We start from the raw sequence: 15,761 nt of genomic DNA, 5'->3' as shown, positions 1-15,761 counted from the left end.
GAAAAAAAATAAACATTTTGTATCAGACAACTGTTTTGTTGTTGTTGTGGGATCTGTGTAATCGCCGGACGTCTTGGACCACAGTGTTGTGTGTGATGCTCTGTTGGAGTTTCGAGCAACCATGAGACTGCGTCCTGATCCAACCATCGGTGTATTTTCAATTCTTTGCTCTTTTGTCAAACGCATCTTGTTGGGTATCTGAAATATTAAAGGAATATACATGTTACCTTCTCCTATGTATGGAAACTTATGGCTCACCCTGTATAAAAAATATTGGTAAAAGAAGGTGGTAAATCATAAAAGTACCAAAATGTAACTTCATGGCCTGTGTGCAAAACGTTCAGAGTGGAGAAAATTGAACGCTGATATTGGAGAGTTAAACCATCCAGTTTAGTCAGAATCCCAACATGTTCCCAAAATCATGTCTGTATCTAATTATCAATATCATTTCAATTAATATGAATGCAGTAATGTTCTTTATCTCCTACAGATAACAGACCAATAAGTATAATTTATTTCTTTTACCTTTAAAAACATATTTTGATTTCATTATTGTCCACTGGAAAAATCAACAAAGAAAAAAAAAACAATCCTTACACATGAAATTAATTTAAACATTGATATGGATTGGTCTGATATTTAAAGATTTTGTTTTAAAGTAGTGGCATTTCTAAATGAACATCAGACATCTATTCTGTTCAGAGTCAATTCGACCCACAACATAACAGGAGGGTTAATCAAAGCATGAGAATGTGTTAGAATGGAACAGTCAAAGTTCAGACATGAGTCATCTCAGATGGTTTCCAAATTCAGCTGTTTCCTTGGTTCAGACACATGGGACCTTTTTTTAAACAGTGTTGCTTAGAATGACAGAACACTGGCTGTGTTTTCATTAACCATAAAATTGCACAAATTGAAATTACAAAAAAAAAATAAAAAAAATCTGCTTAATGGAAACAGAGATTTCTGATTGACTGACAGATGATGAGCGCCGCGGCTGAATTATTATTATCTTATTGATTTTTAATGACGTATCGTGTGAAAAAACTCATTGGTGTGTGATTTCAATTTAATTTCTTATTTAATGAAAAACAAAGCCATTGCAAAATTGTGTTTTTTAGATGTTAGCAGAATATGGACAAAGATTTTTGTTCGGTTCGCAAAATAATTCCACAACTTGTCTCCAACTTCACGACTGCAGAACACCGAGTCACATACAACCCCAATAAAAAAAATAAAAAAAACAATTATTAAAAGAAACATTCAAATTTGTGTTTTTGGAAAAAAAAAAAAAAAGGGGTAACCTTTCCAGGAAATGGGAAAATGTAGGAAAATGTGTTTTTCTTTTTTCTTCTCTCTCTCTCTCTTTCTTTGATAACAAGGCGTCACGAGGCCATCTTAAGAAACGAACCTCAGACTGACCAGCCTCAAGACCAGAGGCTGCTCTTCCTGAAGGAGACGGCTTGATTTGGTAGACAAATGTCCATGGAAAACCTGAAGACACGGGCCCTGCCCTGAGCAGCCCGGCTGGACTGGAGACCAGCCACGGATGCAAATGAGCCTCCAACAGAAAGAGCATCCAACTCCCCCACCCCTCCCAAAAAAAAAAACAGCACCACCCTGCTCAGCATAAGCCAGCGGTAGAAACGAATGTGCACACTTACTGGGATTCTGACTGCTGATCAGCTGCTGGTAGATATGGGACTCCATCCTTACTTGGTTAGCTAAAGTCAGAACGTTTCATATCTTGGTTTCCTGTGAGACAGTGGGAGCAAACAAAGGTAAGAGTTGCTTTAGATTGATTTGAATGACTTTGTGGCATTTTTCACACATTTTCTGAGTGAACATTCAAGTTCATACACATAGCAACATTAAAACTCATTTTGGTGAAATGCACTTTGACCTGTAGCAGCTAATGTCCTTTTTTTTTTTTTGAAATAACTGGGATAAAGCTACTTAAATATATGATATTATGTTCTGAGAGCATAGATTCATATGGATCGGGGGGTTTTTTGTCTTATAGAGTAAATTATTTTACTGTACTTGTTTTTAAGCTTCTTTTTTTTTTATAAATGAAGAAGTGATGTCACACAAAAGAAAAACCTCCAACTTGTTCCATCGGACAGATTTCAGGAACAATGAGCCGCAGGAAGGCATCAGGCAACAGGGAAATGTTGTGGGTTAAAGGATGTGCTGCGTTTAATGAAATTTCACTGCGCTGGTTTTTTTTACAGCTGCTTCTGCGGGTTGAATTTAACAGTTTCCTGTATCAGAAGGGGGGGGGAAAAACCACCAGTTTACTGCCAGTCATAGCTCAGATGCAAAGTAATGCAAACGTGTTTGCTTAGGAAAATACTCACTGCGCAACCTTCAATAGAAAAAAAACTAACAAAAAAAAACCCAGATGGCTGCTGATAAATTATGTAAAAAGAAATTGTGAGACAGAAAGAAGTTAAACATAAACCAGCACGTTTATGTTGTTCTAAACTGTTTTGGAAGCAGAAAATCTTCTGCATTTAACTGTACTTATGTCATAGATACATTTTATAACATAACATTTATTCTAATACATTTTATGATTAAAATGTATTTTAATCAGGATTTACACAACAACTTAAAAATTCACAAGTCACAAATATATGCTATAAAACACACAAGTAAGTTTCCTCCTTAACAGAAAGTACAACTTGAGATGATGCTGAATCAGAGGAAGACTCTCATATTAATGGTTGTATAACCATTAATATGATGGTTATACAACCATCAAATAATATAGACCACATTATTTGTTTTTACGACATCTTTACATTTTTTACATCTTGATTTTTGGGTCCCTAAGACACAAGAACAGAATTGCAATTTTAAAAAACAATAGTTTTAATCCTTGGGATCCTTTGTCTATTACGGCAAGGTAGCAACTCAGTGTAGTTTATTTTATCAATATGTTTTTAACTAAATGTGTTAATTCATAGCAACATGTATCCAAGGGGATGAAAACAGAAAAATCATCTTTATTTCTCTGAAACTCTAAAGACAGCAAAATAAACAGAGACCAAGGAAGAAATGAAATTGCTACATAGAGTGTTCAAACCTTCAGTGAATGAGAGGAGGGGGGAACGTAGAATAACAGATTTTTTTTAAGGTGTATGAAAGAGTGGAAGCAGGCTTTATAAATCTAAAATAGAAAAAAAATACAAAATCTTCAGAGTGACCCAGGAGATTTAGCAGAAGTAGGGAGACAGATATATTTCTTTTAACTCACGTTTCTCATTAATGTTTTCACATTTCGACTGCTTTGGTTGTAGAGCAGATTCAGCTTTTATTCATTATGTATTTCATATTTGCTCATTTGAATGTGGTTTCACCTGCTCCTCTGGCTGCAGTTAGGAAGGGAAAATACTGCATGAGATCTGCACTGTTCTTTTTAAAAAAATATATCATAGGGAAATCCCCACACACATAAATCCAATGCACCTCGACTTGTCAGAGTAACGTTGAAGTAAAACTGAAGTTGAGGCTATTTTTGAGAATTATTAGTAACTCTCAGTTCTGGGATATTTCAGGAGAATGTCTTTATTGTCTTCCAGAATGCCAGGGACTTTGTTTTTGTTTTTTTTATGTAGTTGGTTACATATGTATGTTCTTGAACAAACCGCTGACCTGTTTGAAAATATTCTTTGAACATTCTTAAAATCTTTGGTCTTTCTTTTCCCATCAGAGGAGCAATGTGGACCAAACAGTTTGGTTTTCTGGTCGGCGCCCTGTGCATGTGCCAGGTAGAGACAACCTTCCTTCTCAAACTTTCTATTTGTACGGCCTGCACTGTTTTGCTCATGAAAACAATGCAAGCCCAACTCAATTTGACACAGAAACTAACTATGGTGCTTTCTTTCCTTCTTTCTTTCTTATTTTTTTGCCTTTGTAGGTTTTTTCACAAGGTGAGAGATTTGACAGCACACGCAAAAAAAAAACCAAATTTTTCACAAACACTACAACTCAAGACCTCTTCCTTTCTGTTCACTCTATAACTTTATGTCATTCCAGATAGACTGTCAATCTGTTATGTTAATCAGGACGGTAAATTGCATTCTGTCTGTGCTTATCAACTCGTCTTCTTCCTCTTTCATCAAGACATCTATGTTGCGGAGGTGATGGTGGAGAGCAACGTCACGCTGACCGCTCAGAGCATCCTGGCGAGTTGGGCCCCATCCGTTTCACTCAATGTGGGTGGAAACAATGTGATAATCAGCAGCAGCCAGCTGGTCGCAGGTATTCTATCTGAAATTAGGAAAGTAGTTTTGCCAACAAATGACACCAATCATTTGTTCTCTAGGTTCTTGAGAATTATTGTGGAAATTCAAACAAAATCAACAAGTCCACGTGCTGTTTAATGCTAATAATTGGGAGTTTATTGCAGGTTTTTCTCAAAGATTTGTCAAAAACTTTCTTACTCGTACCAAACGGCTTCCTCAGCCTTAATTGATGTCAAAATGTTGCATTTACCGTCATAAATAAGGGCGAATATTTCTAAATCAGTATCATAAACACTTTGATTTTTATTGCAAAAAAATGATGAAAAAGAATCACAAAATCCTGGAGGGACTGAAAAGACGATCAATAATGTAATTTAATTGTAAGAATTTATTGGTTTTTTTGCTTGTGTTTTTTTAACAGTTACATTCGGCACAACCGGCCCTTTAAGAGCAATCGTGTTCTTAATTTGGCCCAAAATGAAAATAAGTTTGACACCCTGATTTAAAGGATCTCAGTATTTTGGCTTTTTTTAAACTACATTCTTTGCTTTTTGAGTCTTTGAATCTTTTAATTTTACCAATATTTGTTTTGGTCTGGAAGTACCATCTCAAGTTGTTGCTTTGTTTTTTATTATTATTTTTTTATGAAATTGTACTTTTGTAGAAGTGTGAACAAAGCAACACTTCATCAAATCATTCAAACTTTTTCTCCAGTGATTTTACAATCTAATGTTCTCGTGCCTTTGGTAGCAGAAATGTGTTTTCTGTGTCACTCTCCAGAGTGCCTGGTTGTTGGAGAAGACTACAACTGCAACTGCTCCAAAGGCTACGCTTGGAGTAACGAGGTCTGCTACAATTACGGCTGCTGTACCGAAACTCCATGTCTGAAAAATGTGTCCCAGGCTACATCCATCTGTGTTGAGAAATTCGATGGTAAGGGCCCGCCAAAGTCTTTGACAGTTTTTGAAAATTGGCCAGTTACCTAAGAGATCTAAAAGATTTGAACCATGCCCTACCTTTTGCACATGCTTTGATTTTTGCATCAAAACGTTTTGTTGTTTTTTTTTCTCATTTTTTGTAATTTGTTGGAAGTTATCATCAATGGATCCGTTCAGCTGACTTCGGGGTCCTGGACTTCTGTACAAACCACGAAGGTATGCGTCGCTCTTGTCTCAGAAGAGGTTTATTCGACATTCAGCTAAGTGCTAGAACTTCTCTCTTCTCTCTGTTTTTAGCTTAATGCTGGGCTGAATTTGATGAATGGCGTGGGATCCGTGAATATCACCGGGCCGAGGTTTGGACTCTGCAAATGTCACCTGGATGTTGTCGTTTTGCTGACAAACGCAACACAACTGATATTACGAGACCTTTTTTTTCCCCCACGTGCCTTGAGTTTGATGACTGCACTTTTAATGACTGTACACAGTCTGCTACACACTTTCACGTGGAAAAGTGAAAGTGTGCAGCAGACACCCTTTCTGACTCAGATTGGCAGAGCTGTCTTTCCACATCTATAATTAACTCCAAAATTCAGAAGCTTATTACAAACTAATTGCAGATAATTTCACTGTTCTCATGTTTAAACATAGACTTTTGCAACCACAAAAAAAAAAAAAAACAGACAAAAGGAAAGGAAGCAAGGATGGGAAGAAAAACAGAAAGAAGGAACGATGGCAGGGAAGGAAGGCAATGGTTTATGGAAGGGAGTACAGAAATGAAAAGAAAAGATAAAAAAGACAGTATAAGAAAGGAAGGAAGGAAGAAAGAAAGAAAGAAAGAAAGGGAGTAAAGAAGTAAATAATTATACTTAATGTAAGCACTATGTGCCTTGAAGTCAGTTCTCTGCCAAAAAAGCAAACTGTTTCTATTGTTTCCATTTGTCTATGTTTTATTCATTATATTTTCCAAATCCTCTGCAGACCTTCAGATCCGACCATTGCTGACTTTCAGATGGGTGTCTATGTCAGATTAGACGTACCGACGTTTCAACAGATTCTGACTGCTCTGTCTACCAACCTGACATCGGCCCCAATTTACGTCGACACTAAAAGTCAGTAAATCTCACAGTTCCATTTTCATATTTCATAATCTGTGTGATGTCACTTTCCGGCCTTGTACACACGTAGGCATGTTTTTATAGAAAAAATTATTAAATAAAATTTTCCTCATCAGTTACAGGAAAATGCTTTCATCCATGTGAACCCGCGTAAATCCAGCCCTTAGCATTATTTTGAATGCAGAAAAGCACAAAGCTAAAACTTGTGTCAGCCAATCAGATTGCTCCAAAACATCCAAGACTTCCTGTTAGGAATTAACCTTAACGCCAGGATGTTTGCTTGTGTGGAAAGATATGTAGGTTAAAGTACTTTTAAATAGTAGTTTAAAATTGCTATAACAAAGCTTCATTTTTCAATTTTGCTAACTGAAATATAAATTTAACAAAACACAAGATAGGGTTAATTGGGAATCATGTCAAAGCAAGTTTGTATTGACTCCATTACTTGTTGCAGAGTGTAATGCGTCAGACCGCAAATCTCCGTTTTCATATATAGACACGCAAACATAAAGAGTTGTTTTCAATTCTCTACTTTGGTCTGGGTTTTTATAAATAGCAACTTTTAGTTATGTCAAACTGAGTTTCTGTGTGGATGAAAGGCCAAAGCGAGTGAAAATGTGTTACTTTTCCCAAACATCTGGCTACATGTGGACGAGGCCGAAGTGTGAAAATGATTTCTAGCTTGTGTGGTTATTTTGAAAGTGCACCGGATCAGTTCCTCACATCTCAACTGATTAAATATGTCTGCAATTATTTTTCTAAAAGCTTTCTATAATGTTCACTAGCGGTTGTTCATTTCTATGTGTTATTTGTTTCTTGATTACTCGTGCAAAATGCTGCCTTCCATGCATGGCAGAGGCACTTTTTTGTGGGTTGTAAACTAAAGAATGGGATTATTTCTGGTCTATTAATCTGACTGATCTTTCTGTCTTCTGCTATGACATAGAAATGGTAAACATCTCTGCAGAAACCAGTACAGTGGAATATGAGGGCATAATTAGTCTTACCTGCCAAATGGAGGAAGCCACAGGCAGCGCTGGGTGGAACCTAAGCAAACCATTTGAGCGCTTTTCGATCAACAAAGGCCTTCTGACCCAAATTAACACGGACTGTGTCACTGAAAAATACAAATCCTGTGTGAAACTTGTTGTAACTAAAGCAACAGGTGCCTGGACAGGCAAGTATACCAACCTTACCTGGATTATCTTAATGTTTAACTAAAACCAGCTTCGATATACAAGATGAGACTAAACTCTGTGTGTATTGTATGTAATTACCACGTAATCAAGTTTTCTAAAGGGAGAATAAACGTCATAACGAAGAAATGCTTCAGAATCCCAGACAGGTGGTTCACATGGGATGACACAGTCTGGGCCAGGAGTATTATTTCAGCTCAGTCTCTCCTGCTGCCTGTTCACCTGATTTCTAGAGACACACAGGGACTCAAGGGTGACAAAACGGGGAAACGGCATCTCTTCTTGTAGTTGAAGCAGAAAAGTCTATGATCAAGTTTGATGACATTTTTAGAAGCTTTACTGAATCCACATCAGTATAGCCTCAAAACATCCCTATGGTGCCCTGTTTTTTTTTTTTTGTTGTTGTTTTTTTAACATTACCAGTTAGATTACAAAAGCATTAAATACCATTTTATGCTTAAGTGTGTCTCAAACCAAATGTTTTCAAGCTATGTATGAGCAGTCATTTGAAAGCCAAAAAGTAAGACCTTGAAATGTATCTGTGTGTTCCCATCAGGTACATATGAGTGTGGATTTACTACTGGAACAATCAGACACACTGCCAGCATTCCCATAAAAGTCGTTCTCCTGCCGGATGTGATTACCATGAAGTTTAGCCCTTTGATTGCAGATTGTTCTGGCAATAAACCTCCTATAACTGTTACAGCAACTATCCCAGAGTCTGAAGAGCCATACACATACTTTTGGAGCTACAATAATAAACCTGGTCCACAGAGTAGTGGTAAGAGAATTCTACAGTCTTTTGGACATTTACTATTCTTAAACTTAAATCAGCTTCCTGACAGAAACATCAATCTTTGTGTTGCAGCAACCAATAAAATAAGTTTTCAATACAACGGTTGGGTGGAGTGTGAGCTTAATGTAGCACCTGTGAAAATCACTTTTCGAAACAACCTAAACCAGGATAAGAATGCATCTGTGGAAATCCCTGTGTTTCGTGGTATTGAATCCATTCAACTTAACACAGTTGACACAATACTTCTAACTTGCCTTTACGTTGACTGACATTAATCCTTTTTTTTCTCAAGACACTGCAAAATTCTGCAAAGATGAGACTCTCAACAACGAGGTTTGGCCAAAAACTCCGGCTGGAGTGACATTATTTAATCGGACTTGTCCACCACGCAGGGTAGGGTACAAGTCACGTCAATGTGGTCCAGAGGGAGAATGGAAAGAGGTTTTCTCCCAATGCATCAGTGAGGAGCTGAGCAAAGTTACAGACGCAGCTAACGTGAGTTTGGATTTACCCACACAGAATGTCCCACTTATCTACTCAAAAAGAAGAAATGATTTAATGCATATGCTTTATATTAGACTTTCAAAATCAATACAAAGTTTGCAAATTGCTGAACTGTAAGCCTCTGCCAGGATCGAAGATGTTAAGTAGTAACACCTTCCTTTATCTTTTCACCACTAAGGACGCAGAAGGAAAATCATTATCATTTCTGCAGGATTTGCATACTAATATTTGCTTGTCTATTGCTGTTGATGTTTTTTCTAGAATTTTTTGAGTGGACTTGGAGCCACACAGGAAGTGGCTAAGGACATATTTGGAGGAATCAAGAACAGCTCTAGTTTAAGTTCCGATGGCTCTGGTGCTGACACTGCTGACATTGGTGCTTCCATTGGCATCATAGGAGTGATGGCCAATGCTTCAGTCAACGTTGTTTTGGATGAGACAGTGTTTCCTGTAAGATCATTTACTGTTGATATAATTCAGTTTCAGTGTAAAACTCTACTCTAAGTATTTTCTTTCTTCATAAATGTTTTTATATCTACACTATCTATTTGTGAGATGTCTGGGCATAATCATCACACTGATTACTAAAGAAAGCATGTTGTTTTTAGTAAACAATATGACCTTCAAAATGATGATATAAAGTAGGTTATATCTGCAACTAAATATCATTTGGACAATACTAATTTTAAAGAGTTCATCAGCAGTTGTTGGATACCTTGTAGATCAGTTAAAAGTTAATTTCAGCTACCATTTTTATCCTACTGTCAAACTGACAATGTACTAACCTGACTACCACATAACATGCATGTGTGTTTTCCTAATATCTTACAGGATTTAATTGATGCAGCCAGCAATATGGTCAACTCAAGCTGGAATGGGGTAAATGATTCAGTCCGTCACGGCATGTCTGCAAACTACCTTTCCAGTGTGGAGACTTTGGTGAAGAACATCAAGATCAACACCAGTGAGGGTTTCAACAGTACAAACCTGGAGCTCAAATTCTGCTCAAGTGATGACTGCAGCATTTCTGTGTTTGGCATTGATGTGAATTTGAACAAGACCAATGGAACAATGAAAACCATGGGCGTGAGGAATCTGATGGAAAAATTGAAAAACAAGAAATTTCCAGGCAAAAATCACAGCAGTATAGTGCTGTCAACCACCCTCGAAGGCAACAATGATTCAGATATTACGATTAAAATGTTCTTCCCTGACGAGCAACCAACCGCCACAGAACGTCTCTGTGTCTTCTGGGATACAAATATAAAAGACTGGTCCAGCGAAGGCTGCATTGCCAACGTCACCGATGACAACCAAACACTCTGCGAATGCAACCACCTCACTTCCTTCTCTGTTCTCATGTCCAAAGGCGACACCACCAAGGATACTACGATCCTTGACATGATCACAAACATTGGACTGGGTGTGTCTGTTTTCTCCCTGCTGATCTTTCTTTTCGTCGAATCCTTGGTGTGGTCAGCGGTGACAAAGACGAACCTGTCGCATTTCCGTCACACAGCCGTGGTGAACATTGCCGTGTTCCGCCTGCTCGCAGACTGCAGCTTCTTGGCTTCAACTAAACCCGAACAACTCTCCGATACCTGGTGCTTTACCTTCACCGTCTGCAAGCACCTGTTTTACCTGGCAATGTTCTGCTGGATGCTTTGTCTGAGTGTGATGCTCGTCCACCAACTCATCTTTGTTTTCAGCCCAGTCAGGAAAAGAGTCTTCATGTACCTCTCCAGCATTGTAGGCTATGTTGTACCAATTGCACTAGTGGGAGCCAGCTATGTGTATTACAAATACAAAGAACAGGACTACTACTGTAGAAAGTCTTGTTGGTTGACATATGTCCGGCTGTTGGAGGGCTCCATTCACGCATTTATTCTTCCTGTGGGAACCATTATTTTGTCAAATCTCTTCTCCATGGTGGTTGTCATTGTCACCCTGGTGAAGACCTCTGCACCAGACAGCAGCAAATCAGATGACAAGGACACAGCCAAGAGCATTCTCAAAGTGATCGTCTTTCTAGCTCCTGTCTTTGGAGTAACGTGGATCATTGGGTTTGGTTTACTTATGCTGGATGAAAACAGCTCCTTGTATCCGGTTGCTGACTACGCCTTCGTCATCCTCAATTCTTTTCAGGTAATTTACTATGCAACTCACAAGCCCCTTTCACATCATTGTGTCGATCCGTGATCTTCACACGCTTCGTACACCTTACGATCAACTGAAAGAAATCAACACATAATGGGCGAGGGAGGAGTTGAAAGCAACACATAAATAATACACCCCACTGCTAATAGGTGAGCACAAAACACAGGATCTGATGCAAATAACATGACGGAGAAGGTCCACAACAATTTTGCTTGTACCTAAAATGCTTTCCTCTCAGTCGATAGAACAACAGGGAGTTGCTAGCTTGGTAAAAATCCAGCTCCTTGTTCTTGGTTTTGCTTCGTACAGAATGGCTGGACCATCAGCTATTGAGGAATGATTGCTTGCTGGAGGCGTACGCTCTGTTGAAGTTTTTTATTTTAGCTAACTGCTGACGTTTGGCTGTGACACTTGTAATGTGCCAGTTCGACGCTATGAAGCCTGAGCTGTAAACAGCAATCTTGCACTGCGAAGACAGACGTACCGATCCGAACGAGGGTGCCGTTAATGATAATTCATTATTTAAAAGCACCAGTGATCTTGTCCTTACACGGAAGGCCTTTTGGCGCTTACATATTGTTTTTGCAGTACCATGATGTGAAATGGGCTTCAGTTTCAGTTGATATTAACCCAAACTTAATAATAGTTTGGCTAATTTTTGACAAACTTAAAGTCAGTAGTATATATACAGTCATATTGATAAATATATACAGGATCCATTTGAAAAATGCTATGTGTGTAAGCCTTTTCTTTCCATTGTAAGACCAACAACAGTGACATAACCACGGACTGAAAGACAGGCCTACTATAAACCCAACAAGGAGGTGTGGGAGGCTGAAATAGTAAACGTGACATTCATAATGATGAAGTCAGAACTGTACATATCTTCTCCTGTAATCTGATGGTAAATAAGCAAATCAGCAAACAGTGAGCCACTGTACTCACAAGGTGCCCAAAATAACATTTTGGAAACAGCTTTTGCATTGAATGTAAGCTACATGCGCAGCAGCTCGTAAAAGTGCAAATATTATCCCTGTTAAAATTTCATCTTTTTCCAGAAAGACTTTCAAACCTATTCCGACACAATTCAAATGAAAGAAAATGTTGCACACCCTTAAGCCAGTGCTGTGCTTTGCTCAAACACAATGTGATTCAGCTGTCTTAAATTCTGACCCACCATTACTTGGATATTTCCAAATAGAATATAATAAACACTCATCTGAAGAGGACGGTGGATCAGACATGTCCTCACTATCTGATAGTTTTGAGAACTTTTCTAAGGTAGACTAAGAAAAGTTAGATAATATACAAAATGCAGGAAGCTGTAACAAGCCCCCAAAAGTGATGATAGAAATTTAGTAAAAAGGTCTTTCCACTAAGCTTTAACCTGAAGACATCTCCATGGAAGCACCCAGGTTGTTGCCCCCCTATTTGATTGATTTCTTTAAATTTCAGTTGAATTGTACAGGATACAAACACCACTAAGGGTGAAAATGTTAAAAAAATGTTTTACAATTTCACCTTTAGTAACAAAAAGTGAGGTGACTAAAACTCAGATGCTGTATGATTAATGTGATCTGGAGGTCAAATCAATCATTAATCATGTCTAAAGGACATGGACAAAATGTAAGAGGCAGCTAATTTTGTGATTACAAACCATTTTTAACAGCTTGACACTCAGGAGGAGTGAGGCAGATTTCACAATCAGACAACAGGGAAGCCAGAAACCATGGAAAAGAAAAAAAAAGAGAAAAGCATGGTCTACTCAACACAACTCAACTCAACATTAACAATGTAAAATGTCCACATTGTCAGAAGGTAGACGATAGTGAGTGTGTTATGTACACAGTGGAATCTACAGGCTAAGTGATGGAGAAGAAAGCAAAAATACAGGATTAGTTTTAAAGGTAGTGGCACCGGATAGAAATCTTGTAAAATATGCTTTTGTCTCTTTCAGGGCCTTTTCATTCTGCTAACAGGTGCTGTGGGAGAGCAGAAGGTAGGTTTGCCTTTTAGACACTTTGCGCTGTACTTCTTACTCAACATAAAAGTGAAATGAAACCAAAAAAAAAAACCAGTGACTCTGAAGTGAGCATATGTTACGTTTTACCACGTCCCCTGTATGGAAAGACAATTTTTACCATCATTTTGTTTATGTTATCCCCAGGTGAGGCAGGAAGTGGTTAGAATCATAATGGTAAGTACTGTAGTTATTCAGCTGGAATACTTTAAGCTATGATATGATGGAAACACCCAGAAGAAATCATGTTGTTTTTTGGGGGGGGTCTTTCCTCAGGTAAAAACTGGACGAGACACTGATGGTGCCAAGAAACTGACTAATAGTTCATCTACACTCTACACAAAAGACAAATGATGGAGGTAAGATCTCCTATACGTGGTCTATTATTGACTTTCAATTTGAGATCAAAAGCTAATGTTACTGAATGTAAGGCTTAGGAGAAAGGTAGAAGTTATAAAAGTGGACCTATTCAACGTATTGATAAAATGACAGTGATGCTGTCATTTATTCAAAACAGCCAGATTCACTGATCCATATAGTAAATGGTAACACAACCATCATGTTTAGTCCCTGCTGTACAGTTTCTGGGGGAAGTGTTATGATGTGGAACTATATGAAGTGATCTGTAACATCATGGCCCTAACACCTGTTGATGAACTAAGATTCCTAATGACCAGGTTTTAGAAGAAGAGTATGTTTAGGTACTTCAGGTCAGTTTACCCACTAAATCTTAACCCCAATCATACCTACATATTACTTCATACTTTCAAACCATGTGGACAAAACATTCTGTACGCATTATATATGAATTTGTCTTCTGCTGTATTTCAATATGTTTATGAAATATAAAGACCAATACACATTTAAATGCTTACAGCTCATGTAAAATCAGCTGTACATTTCTATCTTGACTCATAATCAAACCAAATTTACTCCAATTGACCCCCTGCTGGTAGAAATTATTAATTGATATCATATGAAACCAAAAAATGTAGTCGCATTTTATTACAGTTATTATAATGTTGCTTTATTATATTATTACTTTTTGATTTTGTTTTCGGATTTGCTACAATGGTCTAAAACTGAGACTAAATACTCATGGGATGCTGCAGGAAATTCTTAATGGAGACCAGAGACTGAACAATTATAGTTTGGATTGAAAAATCTGTTTTATCAGACACGGTCATAGTAGAAATAGAGAAAATATAAAGATTGGTAAATCAAAATCTAGACATAGATCTGTTAAATGGCTACATCTACTGTCTCATTCCTAAAGTTTAAAGTCTTCTATGTGAAGCAAGAGAAGGTTGTTTTCGGTAACGTAACACTCCCTCTACCTGCAGCTGTCATTTAGCTGTTTGATAATTGAAAGCGAATTAATATTCCTAACTGATTCCATCTAGTAAAAAACTATAAAGTTAGCTGTCTGGAAGTTTTTCCTGTAGGGAATACCGCAAACAGCTTTTGATTTTAAGGAAACTGATTGAGAAAAATGCTAGCAATGAGTGTTAGCATGTTTGTTGGTAAAGTAAACAGCTTGCAGGCTGCCAGAGCAGATAAGAACTGATACAGTTACTTAGCAACTAACACTGTAAAATTCAGAATGGCAAGAAATAATATTTTATTAATGCAACTAATTGTTAAATTTTCTTCTTTACCTTCATAAGTGTCCTCCTTCTACGTTTACACTGGTTTAAAAATTTGGTACACATCCTTGGCTTGTTAATTTTAGCTAACACTATTTTGAAATGTAACTTCAAAGCTTCACGCTACATTTAAAACTTGCCTTTAGGCTTCAAAGCATTAATACTTCACACCACATTCAGCTTCAGTGTGGTGAACTGTCAAGGTGAACCATGACAGTTAATAAAAATTTGATTCAATAAAACTGCAACATTCAGCATTTTGCAACCTTACAGACACTCTTGACGATGTATTTTTTTTTATGACATCACATACAGTTTTTCTAGAGAACTTGATTTGCATTGGTCAGTCTACTCAGCATGTACCATATTATACGACTATGTTGGCTCATGGGGGTGATCTTTGGTTAAGAAAATAAAGTGGCACAGTAAACACCAGAGCGATGGAACCGACAGCGCTGCTGACTCGCTTGTCTGGTTGGACCAACTGAAAGGAGGAGGCACAGCGCTACATAGCATCTGGGCGCTAAATCAGGTTTAAAGACATGGTCCACAAGAGGTTACCATCTCTTCTTTATTTGGTGATAAATGAGCTAATAACTTTATCTGTTTGCTAGCTATTCAGTCTGATCTTGAAACAATAACACAATCAGCACCACATGCAAGTGTTTTTCGTCTTTAAGAGTTACCAAAAACATCCACTTAGCTTTACAGATCACCCTCTAATTAAAGAAGTCAGTCGGCAACACACTTAACATTTTGAACTTCTAAAGTTTGTTTTCTGGTCTTAAATGTCGCTATTTGTGTGCCACAGACAGCGGAAACAGTAAGAGCAGCTCTGGCGACCACAGCGCCCCCCTGTGACCCAGGAGAGAACACTTCTTGAAGTTTGCAATGTAGTAGATTTTTGATCCGTAGACTGTTCCAAATGTGTAGCTGGTTGCTCTAAGAACATAATCAAAAAACAATCAAGTAGAAGACTAATGATAATTAGCAGTGAGTTGGTGATATTTCCAAAATGATGCATATATACTGTAGAAGTACATTCTAAATGTGTTACTGACCAATGAGACAAAAGATGCATTTAAATAGCCAATATTTTCTTTAGGTTTTGGGTCAGTGTGGAGCTTTTATTT

General features: G+C 37.7%; 1 protein-coding gene across 1 annotated transcript; it reads left to right on the top strand.

The window, feature by feature from the left end:
* Positions 1 to 1,653: 1,653 nt before the first annotated feature.
* Positions 1,654 to 15,755, top strand: adgrf3b (adhesion G protein-coupled receptor F3b). Its single transcript, XM_044106816.1, has 18 exons — positions 1,654 to 1,781; positions 3,719 to 3,776; positions 3,926 to 3,938; positions 4,132 to 4,269; positions 5,034 to 5,186; positions 5,346 to 5,407; positions 5,489 to 5,547; positions 6,173 to 6,303; positions 7,256 to 7,486; positions 8,062 to 8,286; positions 8,374 to 8,505; positions 8,594 to 8,796; positions 9,067 to 9,255; positions 9,637 to 10,950; positions 12,920 to 12,961; positions 13,130 to 13,159; positions 13,259 to 13,341; positions 15,440 to 15,755. Exons 2-17 carry the CDS (start codon positions 3,726 to 3,728, stop codon positions 13,334 to 13,336), a joined length of 3,051 nt encoding a protein of 1,016 aa, XP_043962751.1. The 5' UTR covers positions 1,654 to 1,781; positions 3,719 to 3,725; the 3' UTR covers positions 13,337 to 13,341; positions 15,440 to 15,755.
* Positions 15,756 to 15,761: the final 6 nt, after the last annotated feature.

Source organism: Gambusia affinis, linkage group LG22, assembly GCF_019740435.1.
Source record: "Gambusia affinis linkage group LG22, SWU_Gaff_1.0, whole genome shotgun sequence".
Taxonomy (NCBI): domain Eukaryota; kingdom Metazoa; phylum Chordata; class Actinopteri; order Cyprinodontiformes; family Poeciliidae; genus Gambusia; species Gambusia affinis.
Note: the sequence above shows the minus strand (reverse complement) of the source record. Positions and strands in the feature narration are given on the sequence as shown.

What these genes read in the sequence shown, in the direction of transcription:
- adgrf3b (XM_044106816.1), top strand. Translation starts at nt 3,726, where the DNA reads ATGTGGACCAAACAGTTTGGTTTTCTGGTCGGCGCCCTGTGCATGTGC. An exon ending in CTGTGTTGAGAAATTCGATG is followed by an intron (nt 5,187 to 5,345) that starts GTAAGGGCCCGC and finishes ATTTGTTGGAAG; the next exon opens with TTATCATCAATGGATCCGTT. An exon ending in GGAAATCCCTGTGTTTCGTG is followed by an intron (nt 8,506 to 8,593) that starts GTATTGAATCCA and finishes TTTTTTCTCAAG; the next exon opens with ACACTGCAAAATTCTGCAAA.